At 35.0% G+C, this 18054-nt stretch overlaps 1 protein-coding gene across 1 annotated transcript in view; it reads right to left on the bottom strand.

Moving 5' to 3' along the window:
* The window catches only part of how (protein held out wings), a 108227-nt gene that overhangs the window by 5799 nt on the left and 84374 nt on the right, over window positions 1-18054 (bottom strand). Inside the window, exons 3-7 of the mRNA XM_088186590.1 lie at window positions 6982-7098; window positions 6604-6744; window positions 6097-6208; window positions 5446-5520; window positions 1395-1718 (exon numbers count right to left, since the gene is read on the bottom strand). Coding sequence (XP_088042716.1) covers window positions 1395-1718; window positions 5446-5520; window positions 6097-6208; window positions 6604-6744; window positions 6982-7098 — 769 coding nt within the window. The remainder of the gene's footprint in view (window positions 1-1394; window positions 1719-5445; window positions 5521-6096; window positions 6209-6603; window positions 6745-6981; window positions 7099-18054) is intronic.

Here is an 18054-nt window from a genome sequence, read left to right as displayed (position 1 = left end):
GTATTGTAAATGTGTCACAATAATTTTACATTAAAATCTATGGTACAGTAAAAAATTCCAACATAAAAATAATCTAAAGATTCCGATCAAAAACATTGAATGATTAATCGAGATAATGTGTATATGAACAGATCGGTTTACATTAAATATTATAATAATAATATATATAGACTTAAAAATTCAACATCGAAACAATCCAAAGATTAATTAGATAATTGTAATAGGAAAGTTATAGAAGAAATAAAAAAAACGCCAGAAAAATGTATATCGACATATTGGAGTTACATTTAAATGAAACAAAATGGCGTTGCCAGACAGAGGTAAATTAAAATATTGCCAACGATCTTTCTTAATATGAACTAAAATGACAAGATGCATTCGATAAACAAATGAAACAATTCGCATAACAAAAAAATAAAACAAAATGTATTGCTTTTTTTAATTAAATTATTTTTTTTTGCATTTTTCATTACTTGTGTTTTATTATCAACTATTTTTTTAAATCATATAAAAAAATGGTATAAAATAATAAAACCTTATTTTTGGTTTCTTTTTTGTTAAAAAAACTCGAGCATAAAGTGGTTAAGTAAAAATTTGTGTAATTATGGGAAATGTAAATGTATCATTTCAATGTAAATTACTAATATAATTATAGAATATTTTTAAATTAAAATCATATAAACATCTGTTATATATATATACAGACATTATTTTTTTATGTATATTGATTATCGATGATCAGAATTCTTGTTGTTTGAATCACCGAACCACTTGAAATCAGTGCATAATTTTACATATAAATTAGCGTATTTTATCTTTGTTGCAAAAAATGTTATGCATTTGACATATTATAATTAATAACACTTGTTTCATCCTAAAATGGAGGTTAAGAAATTATATAAGATGTTTGTTTTGAGTTCAAAACACATGTGTGGCATTGGGGATTGTCTTATCAACATAAAAACTACAAGTCAGTAGTTTTGCAAATAATGGATTTTGTTTACAAGATAATTTTTAAATCGTCACTAATCTTGGAGAGTAGTTTTTTGTTGATATCATCCGATTAGTAAAACTTTAGTTAGAGCCCAAAATATCAGTGACCACAAAGACACAATCAAAGGGGGTATTAAAAACTTGAAGGTAGAAGTTATAAAAAAATGAGCACACATGTGAAAATCTTACCATCCGATCACAACACCTCTCTTAGGCAAAGTGCGCACCGAAGAAGTGAGTCGGTTAGAAACCAGCTCATAACTTCGGCGCGTACCTAGTTTGAGAACTCCGTGCATTTGGCGAAAAAAATTATAAATAAATAAATCTGACACAATATATATATTTTCTCTATTTTTAATGTGTATTATATGTGTGTCGCTGTCACCGCGCGAATAACCCACCAGTGTGGTCTGCAGCCGCGGCATACTCCGCCGAGAGGAGGGGGTTAGCGGCCAGCGCGGCGTAGTTGGCTGCGTACTCGGCGTACGGTCCTGCGTAGATGAGCTGGTGGTCCAACTGTAACGAGGCCGGGTGGTGGCCCGGGTGAGTCGCATGGGGCGGCGGGGCCGAGGCGGACGGGGCTGATGGCAAACGGGGCGACAGCAACAGGGGCGCACCGAGCGGGGTGGCCGGCGTCCGGAGAGCGCCTAGAGAGCCCGGCATACCGAGCACCCTACTCGACTCGGCGGCAGCGGCGGCTACGCGCCTCCACTCTTCTTCACAAACTGTATATTTGCACACACATACACAAAAAATGCATTAATACACAACAATCGTGATAAATTACATCAATAATTTATATTGTACATATGTATATATAATGAGATAAATACTAGTTATTGTGAATTAAATAAATAAAAGCAACATACATAAGCTAAACAATTATTATTAAGAAGCTACGTTATTATTATCGATCTGGCGCACATTCAAAACTATGTTCGTATGATTTATATTATGTAGTAAATTTTTAATACGAAGAAAAGCTTTGAAGGTGTGCACAGTTTAAACAACGATCGTGTTCAACCCTTTGCCAGTTTTCATAAACTATTTAAAACGTGTTAAGTGCCTTTAAAAAGATCCCAGAAAATGTGAATAAATAGAGAATATTGAATCAGTTTCACAAACTATTGTATATATAAATTAATCTAGAAGAGGTGACAAATTAAAAAAAGATGTTTTGCTCTTCAAATTATCAAACAACGGTTCGGATGTAATCTAGTTTTTAGTAATACCTAATAAACTATATTATGTATTACTAAAAACTTGGGAATTCAATACTTTACAGAAGTATTTTTGCGAATTTCTAGCTCAATGTTTTACTAGCCGCGCACTTAATGCATCACATACCTTCGCAATAATCCTGCAAAAAAATTGTGATTGAGGCATATTTCAAGGCAAAAATGTGTTTATCCCCAAAATTCTGTTAATTCCTAAAAAGATTTGCATTTGCCACAACATATAAAATCATTTTCTCTATTACAAATCTAAAGATTTGGTTTTAAGTTTTAAATTCCCAACTTTCTGTGAATAATGAATGCTTTTCTCATGAAAATTTTATGTTGCAATGTTACGAGCAGAGCATTAAAAACACCTTTATGTGCTATTTAATGCAAATAATTTTGACCAGCACCTAATAAGCTAAAAATATATAACTGGAAGCAAACTTATTTCGGACCCTTAAATTGTTACAGCATTATAAAACAATTAGTCCAGTCAAATAAGGGTTTAACCTCGGAATGAAAGATAACAAGCTGAAATTTTGCATAGACCTTTGTTTTGGCGTTCTAAAGATAGGGTGAAAAGTCTCATAAGATATCGTGTCTGCTAATCAAGCTATTAAAGGTCAAAGGTCATAAAAATCGTTTTTTCGCAAATATCTCGCCTCCTTTGCGTCGCATGTCATTAGATGTTTTACAAAACTTATAGAAAATAAAATTTTCTACAAGTTTGTCTTAAATTATTTCTTCGTATGGTTAATGGTTTTCGAGATATAGCGCGGCGAGTGGGAAGCGCGCATCCGTTTATAGGATAACGCTATGTGAACTACGGAGCCAGAGCTACCTGCACATTTTTCCACAGTTTCATAGGAAACATCGCAAATTGTTATCTGCTGAATGAACCCATCTAAAGCATTATAACTTTCAATCTCCATATCTTCAAAAATCATCATCGATAATGCAAAAATTAATAGCGTATGGCTTCTGATACTTCTTGCAAAAGCGTGACCATCCAACATTTTTTCGACAGAATTCGAAGCATAAATTGTACTGAGAGCTTCCTTGATTCAGCTTCCATTCATTATATACCCTATGCATCTAATAAAAGACATAAGCATATGAAAGCCTCCTAGTTTCACAACTACTCTGGACAAGTCTGAGTTAGCATCTGAAGCTGCTACGATTTCACGTGCTTTTATGTACAACGGCTGATCAAAAGTTATTAAGCATGTTCTTTGTTCATGTTTCTTGGCAGTGTTTGTAGTACACTGTAATGTGTTGTAAATTGTGTCCATATTACTCGCAGGATGATGAATAAAAGTAAGAAATAGAATCCGAGAAGTTACAAAGTTCTCATAGTTTTTGTAAGTTGTTCAATAAATCCATTCCACCCTGGCAACGGTGAGATATTTTTCCACTTTCCGTACATCCACAACAAATCAACTACATTAAATATTTGTTCGGTTAGTTCTTCTACATCATTAAAATTTCGAACTTGAATCTCTTGCTCAATCCGGGTACGACATGATTTTCATACACTAGAAGGGGTAGATGTGATAGTGCTGCTAACTCCTTTGCACTTGGTTTTGTTGTAAATTTCTTTATGCGGTCATCGGATATAACTTCAGATTTTGAAGTTATTATTTTTATCATTCCCATTATATGAACAGTACATCAAGAGTATAAATATTTTTCTGCATTATCCGCTGCATACTGTACTAAGGCACTTCACTCTGATGGTTGATTACGAGGCTGTGGGTGATAAACAGCTGAAATTTAACATTTTACAGTATCACTATATGAAGCGAAAAAACCTAAACTTGACAAAACATCCAAAAGTCTTTATGGATGTTTGGCCTATCTGTATTTCTTCTATGAAGAAATACAGATAGGCCTATTAATAACTGCGAAGAAAAGGACCGTTTTCGTATGGAAGTCATTATAGCATGACTTATAGCTATGTATTTCGTTTTAAAATTCCCCGTCTTTCCTTTTCTGTTCTTTATAATAACTTCTTGCAGAAAATGTAATAAAGTTTTCGGAATTTCTTCATTAATATTTTACTCGGGGGCGGATAGGACTTGGTCTCAACAACAGAAGATCGAATATCTTCTCTAATAATCGCCGCAGCAGCTTCCACTACGCGCAAGTGTTCTTCTTCCAAAGTGCCTTTTTTATTTTCATACCAAGCTATGGATAAAATTTAAGCTTGAGCATCGCGAAAAGAAAAAATAGGGAATGATCCAATCTTCGTTATAACTATAATATCAGTTAAATATTTTTCTCTTAATTTGGAAATGATCTTCTTATCATCTGGTACATACTCCGTAAGGACATCTCTCAACTCTTTCAATTTTTTCGCACAAATTTCTAGTCGAGCAATATTTCATTCATAATTCCTAATAATACAATAAAAAAAGTAATAAAATTATGGTTCAAACGACTTGCCGAGACCACTTTTTTCACGATTGCTTACTTTTTCAAAGCTTATACCAAGTTAAACAGGTAGAAATACTCGCTGGACTCTATAAACGGATGTACGCCTCCCACTCTTCGCGCTATATCTCAAAAACGGTTAAGGATACAAAGCAAATATTAAAACCAAACTTGTAGAAAATGTTATGCTTTACAAGTTTTGTAAAGCTTCTAATGACGTGCGACGCATAAAATGCGAGATATTTGCAAAAAAACAAATTTTGTGACCTTTGACCTTTGATATCTTGATTAGCAGACACGATATTTTATGAGACTTTTCACCCTGTCCTTAGAACATCAATACAAAAGTCTGTGCAAAATTTCAGCTTGTTATCTTTCATTCCGAGGTTTAGCCTTTATTTCGCCTTATTTGACTGGACTAAATATATAAAAACAATAAGACAATTTGCCAGAAATTTTATGATTTTTTTATACTAACAAAATTTATTAAACTGACAAAGAGTTAAACAATAATAATAATAATAATAATAAAAAGATTACAACATATAACAGAAGGAAGTTAAACACAGACCATTTTTCATGTAGCACGGGATTAAAGCAATCAACAATCGGATTCAATTCATTATTATTCACAACGATAGGAAAATGGTCCGTTTCATAGAGGAGCAATTTGTAAAACGATAGTAAATACTCGCTATCGTTTTACGTAGTAAGGGATGTTACGACCATATGCAACGTTAGGATAGGTGCATATGGTTCGAGGCGGATTCGGTTAAAGGTTTGTTATTAGTTTACGTGCCTTGTTCAGAAGACTCGAGGAGTCGAGGTTGTGTCAGAATCGGAAAGAGGGACATTCCGTCCATTCTGCTGAGCCCTGTGTAAGTACAATAGCGACATTTACCTCAGAGCACAATCGATACATTTAAATGTTAATGAAAAAAATACATTAGTAATTAATAAAAAAAAAATATATTACCATACACATGTAATAAAAACTAAAAATTGGTGTATTATTCATAAAATGTTATGCATATAAACGAGACGATCGCCGTCAGACGACCCAGACAACAGTGAGTAGGATTAATCCAAATGTAATTTATTAACAATAGCGTTATTTTGCATCTTAACATAAGCGAATGCGACGTTTCACTTGTATCAAAATGCAAGATTGATCGAATTGTTGTGCGTTGAAAATTGAATATTCAAAGTTAAACATGAACAGCAAGTGACCAGCGTTAATCGATCTATTCGAAGGTATTACGGCGAGATGGAACCATGTGCATAATCATATGGTGTCCGGTTAATACGTCGCGTTTTTCGCAATTACGGTTATTTCTTGTTCACGTTCAACGATAACTCATGCTGTCTATGTATGTAAGTAAGACTTGTGCCCTTAACCACCAAAAAAAAATGTATAAAGATGCAAATATAAAAAGCAAATTACACAAACCGCTACCTGTCGCTGCAACCGCTGCTTTTGTACTAGAATCTCTGTACGTTCCATTTATTATGGCAAGTTCCATCAACTGTCTCTTCTTAAGCTCATCCTCACCATCCGCTTGCTGAAAAATTTAATATATATCTGTCTTTATGTATCTATTCTCATAAAATTCTATACTTATAATTCACAATAAGACCATTTACAAAACATTCCCCAGGGATGTCATTTCAGCTTTTTCCAGAGGAGGGAAAAAAATGGCCAGTCAATGGTAATTTTTCTAATATTTAAATTTCATTAAGATTCATAACAATTCAAAACTATAGACTTACAATAAGTGAGAATTGAAAGAAGCATACTAAACCAAATTTTTACCAATATGAGAGCACAAAAAACAATTATCCCTTCTCAGAAGTCAAAAATTCACGTCAAAAGAATAAAATCGTGCAATAGTTCCTGAGCAGAATATAGTCACGACCGTTCATATTCATTTATGAGCATTCATATAGCAATACTCACCGGTATCAACAAGCGTTTCACTTCTTCTACAGCGCGGGCCAGTTTGGCAGCGGCGCGGTTCTCCGCGTCTTCAACTGTCAACAGAACGTGCAGCTCATCCGTCAAGTGCTCCCAGTTAGGCTTGCCTCTATTGGCATCCTCCTGCAAGACATAAACGTTGCATTATACAGTCAAAAATCATAGATTAGCAAAATAAAAAATTACAGAGGCGATATCTAAACTATATATTTGCTACATTGTTACCTTTTGAAGTGACCTTTCCGATTCATGGAAAGCTATTTCGAAACACATGAGTATTAGTAAAATAGTTAAATATGGATGTGATGCATTAGATTTGTTAATTATTTCATACCACAACCATAATATTGATTGGTTTACCTTCTTTTTATCTCTCATAGAACCTTTTCCTCGCACCATTATTTTGCATCCAGTCTCCTGTTCTAGCTGCTTGGCGGTCATTCCGCGTGGTCCAAGAATCCTTCCAACAAAGTTGAACTGAAAAAATAAAGACAACATACGTTATTGAAATGCAAATGAAACAAGTTTGTGATTAATAGAAATGGCATATTTAAAATAGCATAGGAGATTCAGAGTTACAAAACATTCTCATCGAACCGTCCACAAAAGCTTTCAACGCCCGACAAACAACACGACCGACATTCGATACTATCGTTTTTCAGAAAAGATTGTATTTTCCGTGCGCGGATGTATGCACGATAAGCGGATGAAGCTTCTACCGCACGCGTTCTATGAATACCTCTTGGCCGGCAGCCAAGTGTTCCATTTGCCGGGAAGATGCCTGACTCACCATCACCACACCATCACACCACCACGGCGCAAGCTGGCGAGTCGGAAAGACTAAAACGTCGGATTTAGACGCTTCCGCGGTAAACAGACGTTTCGCAATAGAAAATTACGCGAAAATACGCAATCCTAGTCGGCGTTTCAAAAGTACAACTACGATCATAGCAGCCGCTTCTATCTCAATGAAAAAAATCGTACTACACGGCTTGATATATACATCTCTACATTGAAGCAAAACATTTGTTTTAATTAAAAGTAAACGCTGTCTGTTTCTTAATGAAAGCACAAGGACGCTGTCGCTGCCAATAGAAACTAGCTTCTAACCAGAGGTGACAACATCTAGTATTTTAATGTATTCTACAATGTAAAGAGCCTCAGCTCATTAAAAACGACAATATAGATCGTGATTAACATTTTTATTTTTAACCATCACTATAAAAATAAACTTGATTTTTACATCAACGCGAAAGTGTCCAAGGCGAGTGAGAGACGTCTAATGTTGAAAGATTTATCAAAAATGTAATAAAATATGTGTAAAATGTGCATATAGATAGCCACTCGACCGACCGATAAACAAATTTCACTCGACGTCGTAAAAATATAACTGACCATACCGATATGTTTATCAGTAACTCCTATCTGCGCCATAATCGCAAAATATACTAATTGTTTTACTGTGTTATTAATCGGTCAGGCTAGTTGAACTCGTTTCAACTATCTCTGAATCTGCTCTGACCACAGAGACATGGTTTATTTATTGAATCCAGCTCAACGAGACGTGCAAGATGCGAGATAGTCACCATTTAGCACAATCGGACGTGTTGTTCCAACATTATATTAGTAATCTCGGTTTACATTACAAAAAAAATATCATATCACGCGCATGGACGGTTTTTATAAAGAACTCCAGAACGTAACATAATAATAATAATGATTCTAGAAAGGATCATAAAATGTCCTAACATTGATTCTTCGAATAAATTACTATTACTACAGTACATTTATTTTCAACAGTTAACAATAATCGTTCAACTCATGATCATCGTATTTTTAAATTTATGTCCTGTGATTAGTCGATCGCCCTGAGTGAGGAACCAGTATGTGAAATACACAGGGCGATATTAGTTGTTCTAGAGATTATTATTTTATCATTGTTATTTATTTTGTATTATTTTTAATGTCCTGTTTTATTTAAAAAAATGTATAATTTGTTATAATTCGGCCCTGTATATGGCCGAATTATAACAAATTATACAGTGTAGCTGGTCTGAGTTCGAAGCTAAAAAATGACGTACAAATCAAATTTTAGTCGTCAAAATCGTTAGGTTTTAAAAGTCTAAAATCCGAAAAATTCAGGGTTTGGTCATTAATATTTATTTTTTTATTTATTTATTTTTTAGATTAAATTAAGACCATCGTGGCCTAACAGGTTACCCCAATGCGCCACGATGGTCGAAAACAAATTTTAAATTTATAAAACATAAAAAAACGTATATATACATAAATATAACAATACTTAAACATAACAAAAAATTATAAAATATTAAAATTAAATGATACAAACTGGATCAGATCCTCGTAGCTAACATTAAATAAGTCAATATGTAATGCCAGCGTATTAAGGAGCCGGATGGCCACAGCTATAGGCGAGTCGGCAAGTGCGGACGTCCTAGCCCTAACGGTCATCAAAAGAGGACGCGATCGTGATTCTCGAAAATGTTCCGGAGCCCAAAACTGGAATTCCTCGAGAATAGCTGGATTGTCGACAGCACATTTTAGTAATTTGAAAAAATGCTTAGCGACATACAACTTTCTGCGAGAACTCAGCGAATCGTATCCTAATGCTCCTAAAAGAAAGTCGCTGGAATATATGTACGGATAATAACCAAATGTCCTTTTGTAAAGGTATCTTAAATACCTTTTTTGAATTTTTTCCACTAAAAGGGAATATTTGGCTATTCGGGGATTCCAAATTATAGATCCCGATTCAAGAATGCTACGAACTAAGGCGTCATAGAGGATGTGAATAACTGACGGATCGTCAAAGTGAAAGGCATTCCTCATAACAAAGCCGAGCATCTTGGAAGATTTATCACAGACGTCGTGTATGTGTAGAGAGAACCTCCACTTGCTCTCGAAAATGATTTCGAGATCTTTAGTGGAAGTTTCTCTAGTCAAAATGTTACCACCGAGATGGTAGAAATAAGCTGATGGCGAATGGGATCGAGAAAATGATACAGTATGGCACTTTCCGACTCTAAAGGGCAGACATCTCCACAGAGAGTTTAAATCACTTTGTAGAGAGAAGGAGTACACATTTATATAATTTTAAATCATCTGCGTACAGAAGAAAACTTGAATTTGTAATTGCTGTATTTATGTCATTAATGAATAACACAAAAAGCAGAGGGCCCAGATTCGATCCTTGAGGAACCCCCGAATTATAAATTATTTTGTACATCTATTTACTACGTAAATAAAAATCAATGTATGTATATTCTCAAATATAATACATACATTTTTTCGTACATATCATTATATTTTTCTGGTTATTTTACCATGAATACAATATTTATAAGCAATGAAATTAGAATTTTTTTGCATAATTTTAACTAACATAAAGATATCTTAATTTTCCGAGGACGGTTAAAACCGATTAACCTGTTTTTGATTTGTAAAAATAACGAAAACCGTTTTTTTTTTTCAGAAAGTTTTTTAAAAGCCCTATTATAGTGCTTCCGCATACACATTTTGTTGAACTACGACTACAATACAAGATTTTTTTGTCACAAATCTGATCATTATGACTTGATAATTTACTGCAGTGCGTCACTAAAGTTTAATTTAACCATTTAAGCAGTATCGTGTCGGTCTTTCACTGTTTTGATCTACCCCAGATAGTTATATATTTGCATATATAACTGAAGAAATAATGAATAAAAAACATTATATTTATATAATATCTGTAAAATTAAATCCCTGCAGTACTCCAGAATGAGCGAAATACTCTTCGAAGCTACGAATACCATAGCTCACAAACTTATATAGTGATACATCAACACAATCGCACTCTTTGATTGCCTAACGATACGTATTCGTTCGAATAACTGTCGTGATCAACAAAGCAAGTCGTCGTTGTCGTCATAAAGTTATTCGTTGCGGTTGTCCTCTTTAACCATCTTTCGACGACAATGCGCGGTCGTTTAGCAATCAAAGGGTTATTGAGCATCGACTGCCTGAATAGGCTTTCAACTTTTGAATTAAATTGAATACCTTCAAAACGCATTAGCACCGGCTAAAGTAAAATATGCAAATCTATGAAATGGACACCGAATACGTCAGCCGGTGTAAAATAAATCCGTTGGCAGATCGTTCTACCAAAACACGTCTTGGTGATGTATCGCATTGTTTGCGCTCGCAAAACGCGAAGAGAGATGTACGATTTAATAGCCACCGCTAAGAGACAATAATAATAACAGGACAGCAGCAGCTGGAATCACAAGATCGTCACGAGCCGTCAGATTCGTGAAACCCCCGAAGAAATGGGACAAGAATCATAAGGTGCAATAATCTGAGAACAGTGACGAATATCAGATTACTGCAAATCTGACTATGTTGAGTGCATATTTTTTTAATCCAAGGCTGTCGTCAGTCATTCGATGGTAAAAGTGTGTATATAAAAATCTAAAAGTAGTTGGTGCTTTTTTTAATGAGAGGTGTCGACACGGCTCAGATATAAATCTGTCATCTGGTGTCATTACAGCTTCAGACAGTCATGTAATCAAACTTAATAACGCTACCGCGTAATTAATCTGGTAAATAAGTGTCGACTAGCTATGGGACTTATGGCGAATGAGCGTGTGGTACTGATAATTAATCTCAAACGCATATGTGCAACGACTGCAATGATAAAAGTGTTTCACGCAACGACAAAAAAACATTAGATAGTATTAACCTCGTTTATGAGTTAAGTTAGTAAACTCTAGTATACTGAATGGCAGTGATAAAACATATTAAAAACGATTAGACTATCGTTGTCAATAATTAATATTTGGCTAATATGGAGCATATTTTGTGCATCTGTAGTTGATGTGTGTGTTTTAAACTATTTTTAACAGATTATAAAAGAAACTATACTAGTCTAAATATGTTTTCAAATAATTAAATTCAATAAAAATGTATGTTAATATAATCAACTTTAGATAGCAATTTAGAAATCGAAACGGTAAAGAAAAGTATACTTTTTAAGGAAATGTCATTCTAAATTTATATCCATCGACATTTTTAGTTATTTTATAGCAAAAAACCTACTAATGAAAACGGATGTTCTACTTTGCCTTAAATTAAAATACAATGAACAAATTCCTCGAATCAATACAAAGTCATACACGAATATGTTGATATATACATCACAAATTAAGAACAGTATGTATAGTAAAAATATATATAAATAAAAACACAAAACGTCTACAGGTTTGTTGCTATTAGTGACGGGTTGTTAAAATTCCACGAAACGATCGCGAATCCATTTCAATTTAAAAGGCATAAAAAGTCCATAACGCTAGTCAGGAATTTAGCATGATAAAGTCATTCTAAAGAGATAAAAACGTAAAATAATCTCATAATTACAAAAGATACACTGAAAGTAACACAACGAGGCTCCCCATGTATGAAAAATGCAAAATGAATGCATATGTATGCGCATATTGAATATTTGATACCAGCAACAAAGGACACCTCTTTAAAAAATCGCAACGACACGCCACTTCGCAAAACAACGCTTCTCAAACTATCGTGATTTTTTTTGTGTTATTTCTTTCAATATATCGTTGCGTGTCGTCATGAATTAAATACACGACCGGTCTGTTCTGTGTAGCAAAAGCGACACGACGAGCAAGACAAGACAAGACAGTCGTCCATTACCAGCGAATTAACCATGCAAATTTATTAATATCAGAAACACATCAAAACGCTTTATAGATACATAGCTGCTGTGCGTTGAATCGTATACAAATCATAATGTAGGACAAACTTGTTTTAGATAAATAAAGAGGATCGTAAATCTAGTGAGAATATTGCGCCTCGAGATCTAAAATTAAAACTCATTACTAGTTCAGAACACGTTTTCAAACATATTAAATTAAACATAAGCACACACGGACGTGTCTATAAAAAATAAAGCATGCGCTCTAACAATTTTTTCTCCTCTGGTCTAAGAAGTAAAGAAAGACTGCTCGTGTTGTCCCAATGGTCTGCAAATAATAATTTTACATTTTTGGATTCAGACATTTATGGCAAAATATAAATTTTCGGGGCGGTGAAATCAAATATACACAACTTTTAAAATACTGCGTCATTATATTGTGATTACAATTTGCGCTGCATTGTTTTATTTGCGAGGTTATCATGCATGTCTGCGATTTTAAATATGGTTGAATGACACGAGCAGCGTATCAACAGCAATGTTCGATACAACGATTATACTCATGCAAAGTGAAACAAGTTATGGAGAATCACGAAGAAATGATCACCAACATAAACGTGGCGACCGTTTGCCACTCAAAGGTAATAACTATGTTCATCTGAAGCACTTCAACCCTTTGAGTAGTGAGTTAATTTATACACATGTGTTAGTTTACATCTGGGAGTAGGTAAATTTTACGTAGTTTTTCATAATTATTTCTGTTGTTATTTATTTATTATTAATTTATATTGCATTTATACTAAATTATAGAAAAATATCAGTTATTCTCAACGTTTTATTGCTTTGATTATTTAGGTTATTGCTTGTTTTTGAAGCCAATTTCGATTTATTTTCATTGGGACCTTTTGTACATCACAGTGTACAAGCATATTATTTAAAAATACACCATATTATTTCAAAATACCAACAAAATAGTGTGGGGTCTAATTCTTAAAACTCGCGTTAATTTACTGTGACCAAAATGATCGTTCATCAAGAAGAAAACAAGACAATAGCATAAAGGATGGGACCACACAAAAGCCCTCGTTACGACCAGAAATAATCACATAAATAACACGCAAGTGTTCTTACTGTAAATATTCTCCGTCATTAAAAGAATGTTTCTTTGTTGCGAAGCGGTCACGGAAACAGTAATTACCGGATCCACAAGATTCCCCTTGCAGTGTATAACCTTGGACAATGCCCATCAAGCAAATGTCACTTTTTAAAGGTGTATACCTATTTCGCTGTTGGACGATCGCTACATGATTGTAATTCGTCAGCAAGCTTAGTATTTAAGGCTTGTCTCCAAGGAGGAGAGGGTAGTTACAAGCGGTCACAAGCAGACTCCGGCAGACACTCGAAGAGACTAGCAGATTTACCCCGCCTGGCAGACGTGCACCCACCGACAGACGCGAAGATACGACTTGAGTCTCCCGAACACGATCATTGCAGCAAGAGAAACTGCCTTCAGACACTGTCGCTGCAGACACTTACAATACCCCCGAGGATCTTCCACGGACATCATCCCTACGCCAGCTTCTCCAACACCGCTCGGAGAATAACAAACTCGGCCAAAATAGATTGTCGCAACATATGTAAATATAATGTAAAAAACTAGATTCCACCTGCATCTTACTGGTTGCTAAGTCACGCCCCTTAGAATTATCAAATTAAATTAAATCAACATAATAAAAAAAATCGCAAAAAAATAAAAATAAATCAGATAAGAATCGTGATAATATCTTTCTAAAAAATATATAGAACGCGTGGACTTATTAATTGAAATTTCGACTAGTTATATGTGTTTCTGAAAACTCTTATGCTTCAATAGGCGCCAGGGATATCAATAGTTTTGAGCCATACCAGACAGTTGATCTTGGGTCGTCGACCAAAACAGAAAGGCACTTATTTTTTTTAATAGGCTTAGCGCTAGTTTGTAAAGCGCAGCGCAAGCTGATCGTCCTAATTGAATCCTCTGAAGAGGACCCATTACGGCACCTTCGACCGGGACGATTGCCTTTTAAGATGCTTTCACAGAGCGAGGACTTCATTTAAAGTTCACCCAGAAATTTGCACCACTTTGTCCTTCTAAAAACGACGAGCTCATATGGTGTCACCGAATCCAATAGCATCTATATGATAACAGTATATAACAACACCACAGTGATCTAACGTCACGACAGAAGCATTTGACTAGTTGGTTTAAAATCCTCTCGAAAGTTTGACTTATTCTACAATGAACTAAAGACTACAATAAGAAAAATGCACGAACTCTGGAGAAACTACCATACTTCGTTTATATACAGAATATGCTTCGAAAACTTATATTCTGTATACAAAATGCAATTTAAGCGCAACATATTATAAATAAAATTAAGCGTTCAAGCTAGTTTTCAAGACAGGTTTATCGCATTTAAAAGTAGACTAATCGATACTTTTGACAATCAGTTTTTTATAGAGTGGAATCGATTAAACTAATTGATGGTTTTTGATAATGAATTTGCGCTCGAATTTTTATGTGTAGCACATGTGCAGAATTGTCGCAGCTTTCGTGTGATTCGTTCACGATTTGTTATATCTATCGCCTCGTTATCACTTCGTAGCTGTCGGACAGGTAGTGCCCACGCGACAGGTATTATACCTATAATACCTGTTATACGTATGGACCTGCCCTTATGCTTATAATTCACGCACGTGAGCTCGTGATACCGGCTCTTAAATCACTCCCAATTGCCCACGCTCCAGAGAATACAAGTATGTACGTCTACAATGTATCTATCTGTACAACAATTTTGTCTCAAATCATAAATCACGAAGGGCATCAAGAAAAAAAGCAATTAGCGTCGAGTACGAGACATTGCTCAAATCGGTATGGAGTCATAAGACAAATTGTATAATGTCTATCGTTAACAACAGGAGTAACACAAATGACGCACTGAAAATGCAAAGAATACACCATTGATATGGATAAATAATGGTTAAGCCAATTTTTATCGAGTAAAGAGTGCAATAGCAATTTTGGGGGTCAGACAACTGCGTAGAATGACGCGTTTATAGGCGTTTTCAGAATACTAGTAACGTCATCATGCGACTGATTCATCATACATTAATTAGTTCTTTATATAGCATTTTGGCGTTTAAAATAACTGACAATAAGCATTTAAATAATGTTGTATAACTATGTCTAACGTGCATCGTTCTCTGCACAAGACAGACGCCATTCATCTTAAAATTTGATATTTTTAACCATACGCCCGACCAGCGCAAAGACTTTCGAAAGCTCGAGCGAATTTTGGGCGTGCTCCCCAGAAGAAACAAACAACAGAGAGGCGCACTACAAAAATAGACGTTATGAAAATAGCCAAAATGCACTCGTATCCGATTTCTCGCTGCTCTGTTGAAAACTCGAGCCGCTCTATCTCGCGAATGACACAGGTGAAGCGAGTGTGGGCTATATGAAAGAATCGAACGGAGGCCGTGTAGAAACACCCACGTCGGACCGCAATTAACGTCCAGATTTCCATTCAGGTACTCCCACTTGAGGCCGCGGCGTACGACGCGAATAGGAACGGTTGCCAACGGAGTGAAAAACAAAGTATCAACGCGACATTACTACTGCTACACATTGGAGAAATCCGGACGGATTGATTGGCGTCGGGGATGTGGTAATGGTAACTGAGCGATTTGAGAGACTCGACCAACAGCTGCGGCCAATTAAGATGCGCTGAAACGAACCGTTCATGCGTTCTGAGATTTCATCAAACCTACGCGCCGAATTATAAATAATATATATGTATACGTACAGTGCATCGAGAGATGCACGCGTGCACTAGTTGCTCGCGCTCGAAACGTGGGCGTTTGTAGCGACGTTTGTTGAACATGTTTGCGCATTCGTAAAAAGGTTGTCGACGTCTGAATGCGTGATCGTATTCAATGAGACGGTGTAATACACCATAATCTAATCGTTCATCTACAATTACATTTTGAATAGTTACTACCACTTTTCAAAACTAACGTGGTACGCTAGACACATGTATGACTATGAAGTGACAAGTTTAACCCTTTAGTTGCCCAAATCCATTTTGACAAGAATTGTTGGATCTGACATTTTCGATGAAAAAAGAATAGGGCGAAGAAAACACTAATACACAATGGTCAAAAAATAGGCAACTAAATTTAAACATCTGAAAACCTCTACCACTGTAAAAACATGGCAGATCAGCGAATTAAGCTTCGAAAAATAGTTGCAACTGTGGAAATCTCCTATAAACAGGTTTAAATTATTTTAAACAATGAGTTAGACATTTTACTACTTGTTAGTTAGCACGGCGCCACGCTCAAAAACCACCACGTGACACATTATACTTCGTATTAGAATAAAATATTTTTAGAATAAAAAATAAAATATATAACGACTGTCAAGGACTCTTATAACCCAATAGGAGCTTCCGAGTTCCGTTTCCGGTGCATTTTGACAACTAGGGTTGTCACAACAAAACAATTTTTTTACACAAAGTAAAAAATATATATTTTTTATAAGATATAAACCAGCATTTTATGCATGTCATCCCATCATCTAACGCGAATTGATCAAGAAGTATCGTTTTAGCTTTGAAAAACAAAATTGTTCTAATTATCATGTTATTAAAAATTACGTTTCATATATTACAAAGGCTAGTGACAACCCTGAAAGCAACGTTGAAAAGAAGCACATTAATTTTAGCCATTTTTAAGACAGCTGTTCAAGCGTTAATAATTTTAGATGTTTCTCTATATACCTAAATAGTCTCGTGATATTATTTCGTAGAGTAAATAACAGATAATATAAATGTCCCATATGTGGCTTTTGTAATTACGGTCGCGTACCGACTGAGCCCCGTATATGGCGCGTGGCAATAGAACGGTTAAAGCAGATTTGATTACTTTAAGCGAGGAAAATAAATGCTCTTCGGCGCACTCAATGTGTTAAAGGGAGTCGGTCGATTTTTACGACTCCGACTCCACAGCCTTGGTTTTAACAGTGAAAGAATAGGTTCACAACCCTTCTGTTGGCTTGTGCTTTTCTTGGAACACAAATGGAATATAAATGGTGGAATACAATTTCAAGGGGCAAACATAAAATTTATGCATGAAATAAAAATAAAGCTAATTGGAATGCTAAAGAAAGGTTTGCGGTTCATTCGGGATAAGCAGTTGCAATGGCTAAAATGAATCGATTTTTTTAAGAAAAACCTTGAAATAACTGGAAATTCTTCAGCGTCCAATCTTCTTTCAGATTCTTTCAACAAATAGACAAAAATCCTTCTATAGATTTTTAATTGAAACAACATATGTTATAAACAATACAATCCTTATCTATTCTCCGTCCTTAATTTACTCATCACTGGTAAAGTTGTTCATCAGTATCGAAGGTATGATCTGATTTATAAACTACATATTTCTACAACAATCCTTTTATTACATACCATTGGATGAAGCAAAATGTAATACATTCTGTTGTAAGCCAATCAAAATTATAAAACTCATAAAGTACTCATTTTAACGACCATTTAGGCAACACATAGGTGTTTTTATTTTCTCAAAAAATGGAGGTTTTGTCGAGACCACCTGCGATCGTTGCAACCAAATTGATCGTAAGGACTTGTTAAAAGCTTTTTTTTCAGAATTCAAGAAACGAGTTT

The sequence above is a fragment of the Plectrocnemia conspersa genome, unplaced genomic scaffold (genome assembly GCF_051122295.1).
Source record: "Plectrocnemia conspersa isolate PC_06_02 unplaced genomic scaffold, ASM5112229v1 ptg000005l, whole genome shotgun sequence".
Classification (NCBI taxonomy): domain Eukaryota; kingdom Metazoa; phylum Arthropoda; class Insecta; order Trichoptera; family Polycentropodidae; genus Plectrocnemia; species Plectrocnemia conspersa.
Note: the sequence above shows the minus strand (reverse complement) of the source record. Positions and strands in the feature narration are given on the sequence as shown.